Raw genomic sequence first — 20,156 nt, 5'->3', positions numbered from 1 at the left:
AAGTCAGAACATGCAGTATTTGCCTCCATGTCTGGTTTATTTCATTAGCATAAAGTCCTTCAGGTTCATTCATGTCGTCACAAATGACAAGATTTCCTGCTTCTTTGAGGCTGAATAGGATTCTAATGTGTATATATACCATATTTTCTTGTCCATTCATCAATTGATGAACACTCAGATTGATTCCATAACTTGACTGTTTTGAATAGTGCTGCAATAAACATAGGAGTTCAATATCTCTCAGACTTCCTGATTTCAAATCTTTTGGATACATACCCTGGAGTAGAATTCCTGGATGTTATTTCTAACATTCTTAGTACAGTGCCTGGCACATAGAAAGCTTTCCAAACAGATAGCTACTCTTACTAGTAATGACTGGGAATGACTTATCACCTCAGTCATTGTTACTATTATAAAAACTACTCTATAAACTATTATGAACACCACTCATCTTGGTGTGCAAGATGAGCCAGAGATGGGAATAAGCTGGAGGAAGGGAGATCAGTTAGGAGGCCTCTGGAATAATCTAGGAAAGAATATTCTGTTTTCTGTCTGGTGCCCAGCTGTCGCTCAGAAGGAGCTTAAAAAAAAGTTTGTGGAATAAATGAAAAGGAAGACTGAGCAGAATTCAGTGACTGATTAGCTCAAAGAAACCAGGGAGCAAACGAAAGATGACTGCAAGACTTTGAGATTGAGTGACTGGAGAATTCTGGTACTATGGACACAAAGAAACCTTCTGTGTTTCCACCCCTCAGCTCTGCGTTCTCAGGCCATTGCTCACCTGACATCTTTGGATGGTTGGCTGCTTTTTGAATTTCACTCACTTGCTCAATGACTGTGGTGTGCAGGTCTGCTGCTTTGTCTTTTTCCAGAATGCCTTGTCATAACTATAGTAAAGGTATATCTGAATTTAGAACCCCGACAATTCAAAAATCTAAAACCCCACTTACAAATTGGGTTTGAATACATCTCTCAGGTTGCTTCCAAATCTTTCTTTCTTTTCTTTTCTTTTTTTTTTTTTCATTTTTAGATCATGTAGATGTCTCAGGGAAGACTTCAGCATCTGTGCCTCTGTTGGGGCATTAATAGAATCCTATGCTTTTACATCCATTATTGTATTTGGAACAAAATATCCTTTATGGTCATTTGGTATTATATATTTTCTGTTTTGTATATAATATGAAATTACATATACAGTCTATTTTAGGTCTCATATAATTATAAAACAAAACAACAACAGCAACAACAAAAATTTGGCTCAGCTTTTGGCTTTTCTACTTCTGTCAACTTGTTATGTGTACTCTGACTCCAAAGACAATTGGAGAAACTTGGGAGCATAACACAAGATTTTATTTTAACCAATTGATCTGTCCACTGCTATGGACTGATTTTTGCACAAAATAATAGCAGGTTGGGCTGATGCCATGGTTCTCTGATTTTCTTTTTCTTTTCTTTTTCTTTCTTTCTTTCTTTCTTTCTTTCCTTCTTTCTTTCTTTTCTTTCTTTTCCTTTCTTTTCTTTCTTTCTTCCTTTCTTTCTTCCTTTTTCTTGAGTTTGATTATTCTGATTACTAAATGCCTTGCAATTTGAAAAAGAACAGAAGTTATGAGCTTGTACTAGGAATAGGTTAGCCAGGTTCAAGGGTCTCACAACATTTAGAAAGATTGTTTTTAAGAAAGAAATTTAAAAAAAGTCTTATAGAGAGATCAGTGACACATCATAAACAAGTTTGCAATGCTGTCTACTAGTATAAATGACCGTACGTTGATCTGCCAGACTCATTGCCCGGCTGTTTTTGCCAGGGCACATATTTGTGAGACAGCTGCTCTGAACTAGGGAAGGTCAAGCAAAAACCACTGCCTGTCTAGAGATGGCTGTCCTGATGTCAGTCTCATTAGTTCCTGAGTTCTTTGCAAGTTAGTTAGTAAGAACTAGCATAGATCTGGAGGTCAAAGTTTAGCAGAAAGAGCCCCCACAGCAGTGTGCAAAGAGCTCTTTTTCTGTTCTACTCTTTTTTTCTCTACTGGTCACCTAGTTGGTGTGTAGCGTGTGTGTGTGTGTGTGTGTGTGTGTGTGTGTTTCCCAAATAGTACTTGAAGGATAGGAAATTAAATGTCTATGGGAAAAAGCAACATTTTGGGTTCTCAGCATTTTAGTCAGCTGCTTTCTTACTTTTCCAGACTGTGACTATTCTTTGAAGCTATTAAAATCTATTCTTGGTAATGAGAAAAGGGAGTGACTTGATGGTTCTTTTCCAATTGCTCTGTGTCTGACAAGAAATACCTAAATACTTTAATTTGCCTTTTTAAATTTCCCTTAGTGGTGGCAAAACAATTCTACTCCTATTTGTCAGGGAAAAAAATCTCTGCCGTGAATTTCAGTGCTGGGAACATAGCAAGACAAAAAGCTACCTGGGCTAGCCTGTTTCTCCAGGATGAAACAAAAGGAATATAGATTTTAGCGGCTGCTTTAACAGTTTGGTAAAGGATCTGGTCTATCTTGGGTGTGGGAGATGGGAGGGGTAAAGAGGTCAGAATCCCATTTAGATCACAGACAGAAAGAAACCAGGAAGTAAGGGGAAATTATTACAGTCTGTTCATAGCTCAGAATGTTAAAGGCAACAGCCTCTGCTGGTTGGTTATTCATTAGCAAAAAGGAGAGAGCCGTCCAGATCCGGACTGGTCGAAAGACAGGAACAGACTTGAAACGGGGAGAGCTCCTGGCGAAAGCAAGACGTGGAGGTTTTACCAGGGGTTAGTAGCTTCCTCTTGCTAACTTTTTATTGGGACAAAAGGCAAGATGGCACCATTCTGTTCTCAGATATTTGTCTAAATAAAGCCCTTTTAATTTTATTTTATTTTTGTTGTGGGATTCTTAAGCAGATAAGAAGAAAAGACACCTTCCTAGTGAGCAGCTGCCCAGCTCCTGCTCAGTTTTGCCTCGGGGTAGCACCTCCAGCCACAGAAAGCAAGCCGGTAAGTCTCTCCAGGTAGGACTTGCTGCAACCCAGCTGCTGGACTGATCTGAAACGGGACTTTGCATACTCTCCGAAGTATGGTGAGTTGGTGCTGACTTCAAAGTTGCCTGGTGAAGGAAGAGAAGGTGGATCGCAGAGACTAAGGGGAGAGGGAGAAGCCCTGCTCCTCTTCTCCCCACCAAGGCACAATGAGCAACATCTGTCAGAGGCTCTGGGAGTACCTAGAACCCTATCTCCCCTGTTTGTCCACGGAGGCAGACAAGTCAACCGTGATTGAAAATCCAGGGGCCCATTGCTCTCCCCAGTCACAGAGGCATGGCCACTACTTTGTGGCTTTGTTTGATTACCAGGCTCGGACTGCTGAGGACTTGAGCTTCCGAGCAGGTGACAAACTTCAAGTTCTGGACACTTTGCATGAGGGCTGGTGGTTTGCCAGACACTTGGAGAAAAGACAAGATGGCTCCAGTCAGCAACTACAAGGCTATATTCCTTCTAACTACGTGGCTGAGGACAGAAGCCTACAGGCAGAGCCGTGAGTAGTACAAACTTATACTTAATTTCTGAACTCTCTGAGGGCTGGGTAATGAGTTTTCCTTTCTACTTCTCTACAACCCCCTAATGTCCAAAGAGTTGCCTAAAAAGTATGAGGAAGTACTGGCAAGAAACCACTAATTGAAACACACCTCCCCCGCTAAGTGAGTGTGAAACTGGCCAGTAATTGTTGTTGAGATGACTTCAATTACAGTATGTACACCCACAGGTCCAGGGTGTATTTTCAAAATAAACAAAGGATGTGTTTAATACTGTACCTTCTCTTTGGCTGTAAAATAACTCATGCCTCACTTTAACAATAAAATTGCATTTTGTTTGAAGGTAAATTATAAGACTTCCCTTAATGATATTCTCAAATCTAAACTTCAGATCCTTTTTTTTAAAAAAAACTTTTGAAACATTCCAGGGTAATATATCAACTCTAGCCCTAGCTCTAATCCTAATCCCTTTCATTCTGATGGGAATATACAGGGCTAATGTAGAAGACAACACTTAGAAGATACTAATGTTCTCAGTGACATCATGATATAGATTTTTTTTTAATTCCCAGATCCTGAGATATGCTACCCAAATTATGATATCTTTTGGTTTTTATTATGATTAGAAACTGGCCAGCTACAGACATTTGGTAAATTTTGATAGGAAAAAGGACAACAACTCCTTGAAGAGGAGACAAAGACTTTATCCTGGTATTTGAATGAAATATGAATTATAGTGCAACAAAAGAGGAAAGTTTTTATGTACTTATTCACCCATCCATCCATCCATCCATCCATCCACCCACCTACCACCCCTCCAAGTGCCAGGCATAGACAGTAGTGGGCCTGGTGAGTTGGGGAGGGTAAAGGAGATTATTCTAGTAGTGACTGAATACAAAGTGGATAAAACATAGTCTTGACAATGGATACTTGGGGTCTGGTGGGTTGGGAAGCAAATGGAGACTGTCATTGGCCCTGATCTCATTGCTTCCTGAATCCAGTGAAACCTTAGACTGGGAATGTCTTTCAAAAAATGGACTCATTTTATAGAATGGTTTCTTTTTTTTTTTTTTTTTTTTTATATGAAGGGAGGTTTGACGATTTTTGAGTTTTGAGATTCTTTTCAACACCAAGAACCTATAAATGTTTAGAAGGGTCTTAATTTATGCTTAAATAGAAATGAATTGAAATATACTTTTAATGAATGGAATTGATCAGTTATCAAGTGGGAAAATCACCTGTGTGAACATTTGCTTTCTGTGATAATCTACAGGAAATATCTTTATATATTGGATACACTTATGTGCATTTATCTGTTTTCACTACTTTATGATTTCTATGTCCTGTATGGCATTATGCATATTTTATATTTGGCATAACATGTATATTATAATAATAATATATTAATGTTTCATGCCTTGAATTCATAATCTGTTAGTTTTAAATATATTCAACTCATATAACTACTTAGGACCTCAATTTCCTCATCTGCAACTCTCTGGGGTTGCCATGACCAATGGATTTCCTGACTATCTGGGAACAGGAGCTCTTATGTTCATATGTAGTGGTTCAGTTACATTCATGCTTGACTATATTAGAAATGCTGAAGAAAGCAAATTGACTGAAACAAGTCAAGCAATCTGAAGGTATCATATTCTGGGTAAAAGGCTTGAGAGCAGTGTTCTTATTAATTTAGATTTTCTTCGCCTACAAACACAAAATAAGGCAACTAAATTATTATGGCTATTTTTGATTCTCAGAGTCATTTGTAGCCAATAATATTTTTTCCCTCTGCACATTACCTTGACCTTTCTTCTTGGAATTGGTTCTCAGCAGCATTCCTACCTGTCAGTACCATTCTAGATCTCTGTAGTTAGCTTTCCTTGGGATCTTCACATCCACTGGAATAAAAAACATGATGCCCAGAAAATGCTGCCACTCTGCCTCCTGGCTGGAACAGGCTACTTGTTTTCTTTTAAGTGCACACCATGGTCTTCACCTGTGAACCTGGCTTACTTCTGAAGTTTCTTGTCACCGTAAGGCAAAATTGCTTCAATACTCTTAGTGCAAGTAGCTGTAGCTTCTAGAATTCCCCTCCATCTCAAATAGAAGCGATTTTTACTGAACAGCCTTCCGCCTGAGTGTGTCCAAGTGGCTCACACAGTACTTTAACACTTGAAGAATTATATAAAAACAACTTATTTTAATATTTTTTCTTCAGTGAGTTTTTTCAAAAGTCTATTTTTTTCTCCTGAATGCTGTGAAAATTAACGTAATTTTTTAAAATCATGAGCTCAGTAGGTAGACTTAAGGAAAGATTATTGTTTATATCCACATGTATGGGTTGAGTAGGCAATGGGAAACCAATGAAAGCTGTCATCTAATTCCTAATTAGACCAGTTTAATGCAATGTATGTTAGTATTTGTGTTTTTATGTCTTCACTTTTGATGTGCATCTGTAAGAAGAAACTGCAAATACTTCTGGAGTTATTGGTGCCAGGGAAAATTAGTTTAAGGCTTTAGTTTGCAGTTTGTTTTCTTTTATACTTGGAAGTAGAGATGTTGAAAAACAAACTATCGTTTAAAAAGCCCAATTTACTAATTCTTATCCCACTTAGAAATGCTTTTCACCTTTACTGAATATCTTCCACTAAGTGATATAATAAACCAATTCTTGAAGATTTATTTTGTCTTTATGAAGAATCATTAGATTTATCTTATCTTCGACTTGAATTTATTCCTAGCTCATTTTAGAGATGAGTCTTTTTCTTCAACATCTTCAATGTGAAATCCCTCGAAAACCTTGCCCTTAGGGTCTTATTAATCAGAACTTTCTTTAATATTTTATTTATGGTGTTTTTAAAGATATAAAGTTCACATAAAAAATAATGATGTGGAAATAACATATAAATATTAGAACCAAAAGTAATGGCTTTAAATTTCATTGCTTTAATTGTAAAAAATTCAAGTATTGCAAAATATTGATTAAAAAGCAATATGATCAGCAATAATATTAGACGTAGCATCATTTATCTGCGAAGAGTTTAAAAAGTTTTTTTGCTTAGGGAGGATCACCTGTGTCCAGGAGTTCAAGAACAGGCTGAGTAACATAGTGAGACCCAGTCGCTACAAAAAAATTAAAAAATTAGCTAGGCGTGGTGGCACAAACCTGTAGTCCCAGCTACTCGAGAGAGTGAGGCTGGGGCAGGAAGACTGCTTGAACCTGGGAGGTTGAGGCTGCAGCAAGCTATGGTTGTGCCACTGCACTCCAGGCTGGGTGACAGAGCCAGACCCTATCTCGAATCCCCACCAACCAAAAAAAAACAAAAACCAAATGAACAATTGTTTGCTTAATTGTTAAAGTGTACCTTAGGTGTTGTCTAACATACTTTTGTGTTAAATTGAACTAGGGTCAGAGATGAGATCAGTTTAATCTCCCAGAAAGGGGATTGGTAGGAGGGGAATGGGGTGGACATAATCACATAAGCCAGCCACTGATGATTTCTGCTTCGCCAACTTGACCATGCAAGCCAAGGGCAGCAGTTGAGATAGCTGATTTGACTCCCCTTTGCATGTTAAGTTTAAGTTATGATAACAACAATGAAATGTGATGCTGAACTTCTGACTCCATACACTTCTCAAAGACATAAATGAAGATTCTATTAAGAAAATTAGATCACTACAATCATCTCTAAAGTTTATTGTTTATTAAGCTCCACATTTTTCTAGGTCATATTCTTGTGTATCTTCTTACTTGTGAATCAATAATTTTGTCTTAAGTCCATTCTATAGGCCTGGTATGGTGCTAAGTGAATGACTCAGCAAAGGCAGAGGAATTAGTATTTGCTTTGTTATATATATATAATTTGGCTTTATGTTAAGAAATATTTCCACACTTATGTGTGAAACAATAAAGGCCATAAAGTTTATTTCTATCTCCTAAATTTGAGCATGGCATACCTTTGTGGGTAGGAGGGCTAGAGGAGCCACCCATACTGACCTACGATGGTGTCTTTGTATCTCTTGTTAGCACTTTAGCAGGGGAAGAAGCAAAGTACTGGATTTTGTAGAAAGTTTTTCTTCTCCTCTTATTACTGTGAAAGGTAGGTAATTTCCAATTCCTCATCTATTCATCATTTCAGTGGCTTCCTTGAAAAAGAAAGCAAGAATAAATATTTGTAACTTGTAGTTTTGTTGGTAGTTTATGATTATGGTATAAAAATGTTAGAATGTTCTGAAGTATAAAAGTAATGGGATTTTTCTCCATGTATTTAGGCCATATTTTCCTGCTTGTGCTGCTCTTTAGTGTGTCAGACTAGAGTTCTTTGAAGATTTTATCTAACCTATGATGATTGCCATTGTCGAGCTTGAAGAAAGCAGCATGGTGAAACAAAGTGGTATATTCTTGGAAAGATTCTTATATCACCGTTTTAAAATAGAGTGAGGCTTTGCTATTTTGTCATTTGAATGCTGTGGAATTTAATAATTATTGAATACAAATTATACATAGTGTGCCTAATCATTTTCAACTTAAATGTCAGCAGATTTTTTTCTTAGCTGGGATATGAGACCAGCTTTTGCATCTTAATTATAGGTATAGAAACAATGTGGTTTAAAAATTAACATTACCCTTAATACATTTTAAAAGTCATCAGAATATTCATAATCCACTCTGACATAATAGATGTTATCTACTTTGAGAAGTTTGAATTATTAAAAGTCACCAGTGTGCGATCAGTTCCACAATTGTTCTTTATCTAGATCATTTATTTTGTTCCCTTTGTGTAAGTTGTCAGGGAAGACTAAATGCCCATGTGTCAAAATGAAAATAATACCTAGTAATAAATGCCTGAAAATAATGCCTGGCATTTCTGAGTTCTCTCCTCTAAGACAAAGTATACTTACTATAATTTTAGAAATGAAATAAAAAGGTATTTATATATATAAATAACACTATATTTATAAAATATAGTATTATAATATACTATATTATACTATATACTATATAATATTATATAGTATATTATAATGTATAATATACTATTATATATTATATAATATATAATATTATAGTATAATATAATATATAATATACTATATAAATAATACTATATTTATAAAAAATACACTATAAATATACATATGGTTGTTTATCAAGTGTTTTGGATTAATCAAGATAAAAATTTTAGCACAAATCATTTAAGTCAACCAAAAGCATATTTAAATGCCATGAGATTAATTAGTGTTACTGTCCCCATCCTTTATTTTTCACCATATGTTATTTATGATGATGTAAAATAAGAATATGACAAATACGTTTTTAAAATAATTTATCAAAAAATTTCATCTCAGGTATAACATTATATGACTTCATGTTAATATAATTGTACTGTTTATGTTAATATAACTAACTCAATTTGTTATATAATAAATTTTTACATAAATTGCCACTATTTTTAAGAAAAATAATTAACTACTAAATTAGAATATGTTTCATAAAAATAATAGCAAAATCATAGATGTGAAGAAAAGAGCAACCAATTCAACTATGTTAAAATCCCAGTTGAAGTTTAATTAATACCTGTGTTAAGTAATTAATAGCAGTAAAGCTTGATTACATGCATCTCAAAGTACCTTTGAGAACCAGTGAAGTGACATAGTATGGCATCATTAAAATGAGTTAGGAGTCTTTTCTAGGAAAAGTAGCAACATTGATAATACTTTAAAATTTCCAATTGCAATATGTCATTCAGAATCACTCTTTAGTAAAAGTATTGATTATTTTTGCTTTTCAGGTTTTCTACAAATTACTAACAATGGGAAAAATCTTATGTGAGTGAAATAAATCATTAACTACTGAGCTCCAGTCTTAAAGATTAGAACCCAAATTTTAACTTGATCAAATTTATTCTTTGAAAAGAAAATGTTCTGTTGGATTCAAATTGGTTTACTTTTGTTCAAATGAATTAATTTAATTCCATGGTTTGTCTCTGCAGATACATCCTAGTGTTGCTTTTTGATGAATAGAAGTCAAGAATCTCACCAAACTGAGATAGTCAAAGTAGACACAACCTTCTATACAGTAAAGCAGGACTAAATTCTTTTGGCAGCTACTATATGCTGTGCACTTTCATTGTTCTTGAGGTTACCAAAAGAGGAAAAACCAACAAAACTTTGCATCAATTAATTCTTGTTGCAGCTCAGAAAATTCCCTTCAGATTTTCTAACTACCAATACAATAGTGAGAATCTATGTGGACAATATAAATAAGAGCAGCCTTTGGGTTCTTCTGGTGAATGTTTCAACTAGATCCAAACATTAGTGTATAGAGTTTTACTGAAATATAATGCTGGTTACCCTTTTTGACCTAGCCTATGGTATGCCTAAGAACATAAAATATAGGCTCAGATGATCTAGATTTGAATTTGACTCTGTAATGTCTTAGCTGTGTGAGCCTGAGCAAATTACTTGACCCCTCTGCCTCAGTTTCTCATCTGTTAAATAGGAATCACAGTGACACCTATCTTATAGGATCATTATGTGACATAAATGAGACTGTGCAGAAAGGGTGCACTGCAGAGAACCTGACACATAGTAAGGTTTAATAAATATTATGTTTCATTTAGTTGGCAGCTCCTCTTTTACTTCTGTCTAAATGGATCATACTTTACACCCCCACTCTAGTCTGAGCTCACAATATTCTTTCCCTGTAACAGGTGTCCTGGACATTGAGTGTCTTTCAGTCTTCGACCGTCTGCACTCTCCCTCACCTGCAGCCTTGGTTTTCAGATGGGCTATTCTCTCTGCCTATAACCCTCTCCTTCCTCTTTTTTTTTCCTGACCAGCTTAACTTATCCTTCAAGTCTCACCCTATTTGTTCCTCCTTCCCCAAGCCTTTCCTGACATACTAGACTACATGAGGTGTTCCTGCCTAGAGTTGTTAGCACCCTTTGTCTTTACTGCTAATTTATTTTCTGCAGTGCTGTAAACTATGGATGTGGGTAGTGGAAAGGTGAGCCATTGCTCCTCCCAGAGCTTAGTATGATACCTATGAATAATAAGCACTGATTGGGTAGATGAATAACTAAATGAATGATTGCTTATCTACAAATCTCAGGTCTTTTAAAGAGCAGCCCACAGAGACACCTCTTCTTTAACTGTTCCTCTCTGAATTGCATTTTTACCTACCAGAAAATTCTACATTAAAGGCATAAGCTATTTTTTATTCATTTCTCAATGAAATTGCTCACGCCTTAATATTTGGTTAGACTCACAGTCATAAAAGCATAATTCCCAGGTTCTCAGAAATTAGTTGCTCTAATCCACCTCTGGGGAGAAAATACTTAAGAGTCGTAGACCAATTCAAATATTCTTTGTAATGTAGACTGAATATCAAGTCAGGAACAGACTGTAAATCTCATTGAAATGGCGTCTAAAAATCACATATACACATATTAAACCATACTATGGTTATATTTAAAGTAGAGGATTTACTGGCTAGAGCTTTTAAATGGAGAGCAAATGTAGATCCAATTTACAAAATTAATGTTGTGGAGCCAGACTTGTAATTTCAGTTTTTATGCTCAATATACATAATTTCTAATTATTATGTGTATGAAATATTTTTCAGCTTACATAAGCTGAAAGTCTGACTCTTTACTGAATATTAATAGATTTTTACTGTACATTCTAACATTACCAAAAAATAATTTTATCTTCTTTTTACTAGTTTTCTCACTAATTAACTACTAATTTCTCTGCAGCATTCTCTGACTCCCATTTTAAATATGGGTTCTTAGCTCTTCTTAGCATTGAAAGGATTGAGCCAGTTTCCCTAGGGAAGGTAGTTATATAGATTAATAGCAGTTTTAACGATATTGCAGGGTTCCTTACAGATATTTTCCTAAAGCCTGCAACTTTAGTATTAGTTTATATGGCTGTTCCCTTGAAGATTAATGTAACAGAAGAAATTTGCTAAAATGCGTAGATGCAAATGTAGATCATATACTCTGGATCACCTACTTTATTGCTTATTTGGATAAATTCAGATACTGTCATAGACTGTCCCTTGTGTAATATCTTTCTGTCATGATGCCATTTTTTTCTACAAAGTTTTTTAGTTGAATATTTTTCTATTTACCAATTGAGTCGATTGAATGTCAGATTCTTTCATGTTTTTATTAACATATTTTTAATATTCAGATGGTGCATTTTATAGTGCCTTTAAATTCAGACTAAATTCTCAATCAAATACTTTTTTCATGATTTCTGTGCCTTTTTATGGGTAAAATAAAAATGCAATTCAGTAAATTAATAGGAACTTTTGAACTTTATACTAGGTATCTTACTTGAAAGACATTTAGAATACTATTTCATAGTAAATATTCCTGTTAACACAAATGTTGTATACCACATTGGCAGCATGATTTGGATGATTCAGAAGATCCCACTTTAAGGTTCCTCTGAAAGGCCAGTATTGTTGATAGCTATAAGGTAATTGTAATGCTATTTTGATCTCACATATATCTTTTTACCATTTCTGAATAATAATTAATTCTGACATACCAAGACACCACCCTGCAACTTCCAGCATTGTGCTGCCTGCAAAGTCACTGCTAGAGAATAATTTCGGGATACTCCTAGTTGCACTTCTGAGAAGCAGGATTCAGGACACTTTCTCCAGTGTCTTTTCACCATTTCTGGTCATTGAAGAAAATAGTTTCTATGAGATTCAGTTATCCATTCAACAAACTTTTTGTATGTATTTACTCTATTAAAGACACTGTTTTTGTGTAGTGGGAGATATGAAAATTAATAAGACAATACTCTTCTCCAGAGAATTTTACAGTTTCAGGAGGTAAGATTAGTAAACCAAGAATGTTGTGACAATGCCCTTTGTCAAAAGCACATCAGGAACACATCTGTAGTGTTTTATTATTCATTGCAGGGAAGGAGAACACACATGGTGAAGAGTAGAGCACTTCAGTAAGAGGGTGTTAGATAGGGCCCACTATTAGATCTAGGGATGTGACTTTGGGGAGATTTTAAGGAAGCAGGCATTGCTCTGTTTTGGATATTGTTAAGAAATGGGAATAACTGTGTAATTAGGTATTTAATAAATCTTATTGAGAAAGATGGAAGATTAGTTTGGGAATAAAGCTAGAATTGGTTAAGAAACATCAGTCACTCAGGTTAGCCAAGATAAGTAGATGTTTGGTCATTTTTTAGGATGGACAATATCCATGTTTTTGTGGGTGTTGAGACTTGATTATGGAATGATCTGATCTTGTTTTTGTCTTGATCCATCATAGTCACAGTGTAGCCTCGTCTGAAGTTGATGTTTTGTGAGATTATTTATGTTCAACAGAAGACAGCAAGGTCTAGCCGTTAAGTGCCAGTCCAGGTCCAGGATGTCAAGAGTTAATTTTCATTTCCTCAGTTAGCATAGACAGATGCTGATAAATGCCATAAGCGTGTCACAAACTGTCTGCCATGTAGTGTGCATGTAAAAAACAATGTTCAACTCATGAATGAAGACACAAATAGTTGGAAGAATGAGTGCAGAGATAGAAGAGATCAGTCCTGATTTGGGGGAAATCATACCTTCCTTTCAGGGTTCAGCTCATATGACCCTTTTCCTAAAAGTTTTCTAACCTTCATAGAAAGAATTCTTAATTTATTTTGTTTTCCCATGATTTTGTATTTATTGTTAGTAGAGCAATGGTCAGGGATAACTGACATTTACTGAGAGCATACCATTATGTCACTTACCATACAAATAACTTAACTTGCATTGTCTTATATTATTATCCTATGAGACAGATGCTTTTATTACCCCCATTTGCAGATGAGGAGACTGAAGCTGAAAGAGTTTAAGTAAACTGCTTATGTCCACACAATTAGTAAATGATGGAAGTGAGATTTATCTGCCTCCAGCTTGCTCTCAGAGCCTGTACTTTTATCATATAACAGCTAGCTATAAAACTTTTGTCTTATGAGGCTGTAAAGTCTTTGATTGCCTGGAAAACTATGCAAGACTCTTTGTGCCCCAGAGAATTTATAATATCATAAAGTGAGACTATCTATTTTCTCCTGAGATTGTAAATTTCCTGGAGCAGAAAGACTGTCTTATTTAGTTTTACTCAATGCTTACCAAGCTGAATTTCTAAAAGCCTAGAGAGATGAACAATTTAGTACAATTCCTTGAATAATATACAGGAGGGAAAGTAAAAGTGTATTTGGGGAATGGCAAGTTGTAGAGTTTAGCTGAAGCATTCATGGAGAAGAGCAATGGGAAACAAATCTGGAAAAATAGCCAGGAACAAGTTTTGGAAAAGAGCATGTATGATAGTTTAAAGAGTGGGTTTTATCTAATGGGAAATAGAAATAGATAGAAGGCAGGGCTTTGAAAAGACTACGAGGAGGTAGGAATGGATTAGAGAAGAGATAAGCTAATTATAGAGAAGTATAGTGAAATTATATTTCAAAGGTCCATGGCTTGAGGTTATAAGGGCTTAATTTTAATTTGTGGTACTGTTAAAAAAAAAAAAAAGAAGTGCAGGGATGTGAACAATCCCAAGAATAAGAATCAAGAAGACTTAAGGGGAAGGAAAATAACATTTTTGAATACATTCAATGCGCTAAGCATACAAAACTAATTTAATCCATCTAATAGCTCTGCAAGGCAAATTTTCTTATCACTATTTTTAGGGCAAGGAAATTAAAGGTAAAATTTAAGTAAATTCATATATTCTTATTTGGTAAATGGTAGAAGTAAAACTACAAATTAGATGTAGAAGAGGAGAGGAGAAAGAGACTGACACAAAAAATATGTAATTTGGGGGCTCAGCATGGTGGCTCATGCCTGTGATCCCAGTACTTTTGGAGGTTGAGGTGGGAAGATCACTTGAGCCCAGGAGTTTGAGACCAGCCTGGGCAACATGGCGAGACCCCATCTCTAAAAAAAAATACAAAAATTACCTGGGCCTGGTGGTGCTTGCCTGTAATCCCAGCTACTCAGGAGGCTGAGGTGGGAGGATTGCTTTAGCTGGGAGGTCAAGGTTACCGTGAGCTGGCATCTCACCACTGCACTACAGCCTAGGTGAAAGGGCAAGACCCTGTCTCAAAACAACAAAAAATGTAACTTGGGACCAGGTGAAACATTAAGATAAATACATGTGTCATATGGTAATTTTTATTGAAGCAGACAAGGAAGGAATGGTTGAAACAGAGAGGAAGATAATACATTCAATTTTAGTTCATGTCGAAATTGAAGCCCCAGTAGAACATCTCAGTGAAAATGTCCAAAGGAAATTTAGAAACACAAAAGTCAAGGCAAAGAGCCAACTCTATTCTGTAAAAATGGATTTTGAAGCATTCACACCAAGGTATTATAGATGTCACAGTAATATAAGAACTGCAGAATATTTTAAACTTCACAAGGATTCTAAGAATCAATGAGAGTCTAACAGGAGCAATGAGGCAAAGATCAAGTCTTTAGATTTAAATAGCTGTAGTTTAGGTGAATAAGTGGTGTGTAAGTTGTAGTAACTGTCCCATCTTTTTGTGCTTCCTTGCATCTGCATTCTTGGGGTAGTCTCCTCCCACACTCATTCTTGGCTTTGCCAAATCACGTGCTTTGGCCAATGGGACAGTTGCAAATGTGACAAAAGTGGAGACTTAAAAAGCACTTGCACATTGGAGTTTTCTTTCTTAGTTCTCTTGGAGTCCTGCAACTGCCATAAAAATCCTAAGCTAACCTCCAGGAGGAAGTGAGACTATGTGAAGAGATGTCCTACTGGCCCAGCTGACTCATCAGCTGACTGAGCAAGCCCAGCTAAGATCAGCAGATACTATCCCAAAGTGGTAACCTTTAGACTCATGAGCTAATTAAATAGTTGTGATGGAACAAAGCCTAACTAATACAGGGAAGAAAAAGGGCCACTGAAGAAAACAATGATGAAAAATTCATCAAAGTGGAAGCAAATCAAAGCATCTTTTTCAAAGCAAGGAGATAGAATGTCAATAAAGAGGTTTTGAGTTAAATGCTAAAGAAAGGTCAAGGTACTGAGGAAGAGGGAAAGACCATTAGGTTTGCTGGATAATTATTTGGTGACACTAAAAGCAGTTTCATAAAGTAATGATGGGTGATAGCCTGTAGAAAAGAGAATTATAAAGGGCAACTGCCTGCTCTGTCTGGAAGTCTTCAGTGACACATTTAGGCTGGGTTGAACCATAGGAAAAGAATTGTATGGGAGGGCTTCACATGTGGAACTTAGGTCCATCCTGATAATCAAAGCTGAGAGAAAACAAAAGCAAAAGAGGCAGTGGATCCCAGCACTTTGGGAGGCTGAGGTGGGTGAATCACTTGAGGTCAGGAGTTCGAGACCAGCCCGGCCAACATGGTGAAACCCCATCTCTACTAAAAATTAGCTACAAAATTAGCCAGGCATGGTGTCACATGCTTGTAATCCCAGCTACTTGGGAGACTGAGGCAGAAGAATCACTTGAATCCGGAAGCTGGATTAGCCAGGCATGGTGGCACATGGTTGTAATCCCAGCTACTTGGGAGACTGAGGCAGGAGAATCACTTGAATCTGGAAGGTGGAGATTGAGCCACTGCACTCCAGCCTGGGCAACAGAGCAAGACTCCATCTCAATTAAAAAAAAAAAAAGAGGAAGTGGAACACAGCTGCCTCCATCTCTGGGTAGAGTCTGCAGTTTCCTAAAAAAACTACAGATGTCTGGTTGTGATTTATCAAAGGCTTGACCCTTTCTACGGCATCAGATTTGGTAGGTATTCAGTATCCCCTGGTGGGTTAGATATTTGGAGGTTGGAGTAGAGTGAGGCTAGTTTGAAGGTTCATCTTTAGCTCCATGGATTTGGCCTTCCCAAATTTATTAGAAAAATTCATCAGTTTTTGTCATGGGTGACCTCTCACATTTTGAGGTCATGTTGTGGGAAGAATGAGTTCAGTCCTAGGTCTTAAAGTAGAGGCAGCAAATATATATATATGTATATAAATATATATACATACATATATATATGTAACTCATGAAGAAGTTTGTGAAGGAAACTTCACAATACAGATACAGGTAGTAGATTATGGGGGCATCAGGACCACAACTTGGAAATGCTGAGTCAGGGGTACTTGAATATTTAATTATAAACCTTGAATCTACATTTTTAATACCTTTCCCTCCCTCTGGTATACTAGTAGTACTATTTTAAAAAAGAAAAAGAATGTGCTCAGATCTATCTATTCAAGGAATGTTTATTTTTCTTCTTATTATTATACTTTAAGTTCTGGGATACATGTGCAGAATGTGCAGGTTTGTTTCATAGGTATACACGTGCCATGGTTGTTTACTGCACCCATCAACCCATCACCTACCTTAGGTGTTTCTCTTAATGCTATCCCTCCCCTAGCCCCCTACCCCCCTGCAGGCCCTGGTGTGTGATGTTCCCCTCACTGTGTCCACATGTTCTCATTGTTCAATTCCCACTTATGAGTGAGAACATGCAGTGTTTGGTTTTCTGTTCTTGTGTTAGTTTGCTGAGAAAGATGGTTTCCAGCTTCATCCTTGTCCCTGCAAAGGATATTAACTCATCCTTTTTTATGGCTGCATAGTATTCCATGGTGTATATGTGCTACATTTTCTTTATCCAGTCTATCACTGATGGGCATTTGGGTTGGTTCCAAGTCTTTGCTGTTGTGAACAGTGCTGCAATAAACATATGTGTGCATGTGTCTTTATAGTAGAATGATTTATAATCCTTTGGGGATATACGAGTAATGGGATTGCTGGGTCAAATGCTATTTCTGGATCTAGATCCTTGAGGAATCACCACATTGTCCTCCACAATGGTTGAACTAATGTAGACTCCCACCAACGGTGTAAAGCATTCCTATTTCTCCAGCATCTATTGTTTCCTGACTTTTTAATGATCACCATTCTAACTGGCATGAGATGGTATCTCCTCATGGTTTTGATTTGCATTTCTCTAATGACCAGTGATGATGAGCTTTTTTTCATATGTTTGTTGGTTGCATAAATGTCTTCTTTTGAGAAGTGTCTGTTCATATCCTTCACCCACTTTTTGATGGGGTTGTTTGTTTTTTTCTTGTAAATTTGTTTAAGTTCCTTGTAGATTCTGGATATTAGCCCTTTGTCAGATGGATAGATTGCAAACATTTTCTCCCATTCTCTAGGTTGCCTGTTTACTCTGATGATAGTTTCTTTTGCTGTGCAGAAGCTCTTTAGTTTAATTAGATCCCATTTGTCAATTTTGACTTTTGTTGCCATTGCTTTTGGTGTTTTAGTCATGAAGTCTTTGCCCATGCCTATGTCCTGAATGATATTGCCTAGGTTTTCTTTTAGTCTTGAAGTCTTTGCCCATGCCTATGTCCTGAATGGTATTGAGTAGGTTTTCTTCTAGGGTTTTTATGATTTTAGGTCTTACGTTTAAGTCTTTAATGCATCTTGAGTTAATTTTTGTATAAGTTGTAAGGAAGGGGTCCAGTTTCAGTTTTCTGCATATGGCTAACCAGTTTTCCCAACACCATTTATTCAATAGGGAATCCTTTCCCCATTTCTTGTTTTTGTCAGGTTTGTTAAAGATCAGATGTTTGTAGATGTGTGGCATTATTTCTGAGGCCTCTGTTCTGTTCCATTGGTCTATATATCTGCATCGTAGCAGTACCATGCTGTTTTGGTTACTGTTGCCTTGTAGTATAGTTTGAAGTCAGGTGGCATGATGCCTCCAGCTTTGTTCTTTTTGCTTAGGATTGTCTTGGCTATGTGGGCTCTTTTTTGGTTCCATATGAAATTTAAATTAGTTTTTTTCTAATTCTGAGAAGAAAGTCAGTGGTAGCTTGATGGGGATAGCATTGAATCTATAAATTACTTTGGGCAGTATGGCCATTTTCACGATATTGATTCTTTCTATCCATAAGCATGGAATGTTTTTCCATTTGTTTGTGTCCTCTCTTATTTCCTTGAGCAGTGGTTTGTAGTTCTCCTTGAAGAGGTCCTTCACATCCCTTCTAAGTTGTATTCCTAGGTATTTTATTCTCTTTGTAGCAATTGTGAATGAGAGTTCACTCATGATTTGGCTCTCTGTTTGTCTGTTATTGGTGTATAGGAATGCTTGTGAATTTTGCACATTGATTTTGTATTGACACTTTGCTGAAGTTGCTTATCAGCTTAAGGAAATTTTGGGCTGAGACAATGGGGTTTTCTAAATACACAATCATGTCATCTGCAAACAGAGACAATTTGACTTCCTCTCTTCCTATTTGAATACTCTTTATTTCTTTCTCTTGCCTGATTGCCTTGGCCAGAACTTTCAATACCATGTTGAATAGGATTGGTGAGAGAGATCATCCTTGTCTTGTGCCAATTTTCAAAGGGAATGCTTCCAGCTTTTGCCCATTCAGTATGATATTGGCTGTGGGTTTGTAATAAATCGCTCTTATTATTTTGAGATACATTCCATCAATACCTAGTTTATTGAGATTTTTTAGCATGAAGGGGTGTTGAATTTTATTGAAGGCCTTTTCTGCATATATTGAGATAATCATGTAGTTTTTGTCATTGGTTCTGTTTATGTGATGGATTATGCTTATTGTTTTGCATATGTTGAGTAAGCCTTGCATCCGAAGGATGAAACCGACTTGATTATGATGGATAACTTTTTATATGTTGCTGGATTCAGTTTGCCAGTATTTTATTGAGGATTTTCGCATCAATGTTAATCAGGGATATTGGCCTGAAATTTTCTTTTTTTTATTGTGTCTCTGCCAGATTTTGGTCACAGGATGATGCTGGCCTCATAAAATGAGTTAGGGAGCAGTGCCTCTTTTTCTATTGTTTGGAATAGTTTCAGAAGGAATGGTACCAGCTTCTCTTTGTACCTCTGGTAGAATTCAGCTGTGAATCCGTCTGGTCCTGGGTTTTTTTTGGTTGGAAGGCTGTTAATTACTGCCACAATTTCGGAACTTGTTATTGGTCTATTCAGGCATTCAACTTCTTTCTGGTTTCGACTTGGGAGGGTGTATGTTTCCAGGAATTTATCCATTTCTTCTGGATTTTCTAGTTTATTTGTGTAGAGGTGTTTATAGTATTCTCTGAGGGCATTTTGTACTTCTGTGGGATCAGTGGTGATATCCCCTTTATCACTTTTCATGTCTATTTGATTCTTCTCTCTTTTCTTCTTTATTAGTCTGTCTAGCGGTCTATCTATTTTGTTAATCTTTTCAATAAACCACTTCCTGGATTCATTGATTTTTTGAAGGGTTTTTCATGTCTCTATCTCCTTCAGTTCTACTCAGATCTCAGTTATTTCTTGTCTTCTGCTAGCTTTTGAATTTGTTTGCTCTTGCATCTCTAATACTTTTAATTGCGATGTTAGGGTGTCAATTTTAGATCTTTCCCGCTTCCTTCTGTGGGCATTTAGTGCTATAAATTTCCCTCTAAACTCTGGGTTAGCTGTGTCCCAGAGATTCTGGTATGTTATGTCTTTGTTCTCGTTGGTTTCAAAGAACTTATTTATTTCTGCCTTAATTTCATTATTTACTCAGTAGTCATTCAGGAGCAGGTTGTTCAGTTTCCATGTAGTTGGGAGGTTTTGAGTAAGTTTCTTAATC

General features: G+C 36.4%; 1 protein-coding gene across 4 annotated transcripts in view; it reads left to right on the top strand.

Moving 5' to 3' along the window:
- The window catches only part of FRK (fyn related Src family tyrosine kinase), a 163,196-nt gene that overhangs the window by 37,191 nt on the left and 105,849 nt on the right, over nt 1-20,156 (top strand). For 2 of the 4 annotated variants that reach the window (XM_063813369.1, XM_063813370.1), the window contains exon 2: nt 2,880-3,509. In XM_063813369.1, the coding sequence (XP_063669439.1) occupies nt 3,166-3,509 (344 nt within the window). In that variant the 5' untranslated portion in view covers nt 2,880-3,165. Of the gene's footprint in view, nt 1-2,549; nt 3,510-20,156 lie in introns of those variants that run through there. The other 2 variants (XM_063813368.1, XM_518702.8) reach the window with 2 other exon arrangements.

The sequence above is a fragment of the Pan troglodytes genome, chromosome 5 (assembly GCF_028858775.2).
Source record: "Pan troglodytes isolate AG18354 chromosome 5, NHGRI_mPanTro3-v2.0_pri, whole genome shotgun sequence".
NCBI lineage: Eukaryota > Metazoa > Chordata > Mammalia > Primates > Hominidae > Pan > Pan troglodytes.
Note: the sequence above shows the minus strand (reverse complement) of the source record. Positions and strands in the feature narration are given on the sequence as shown.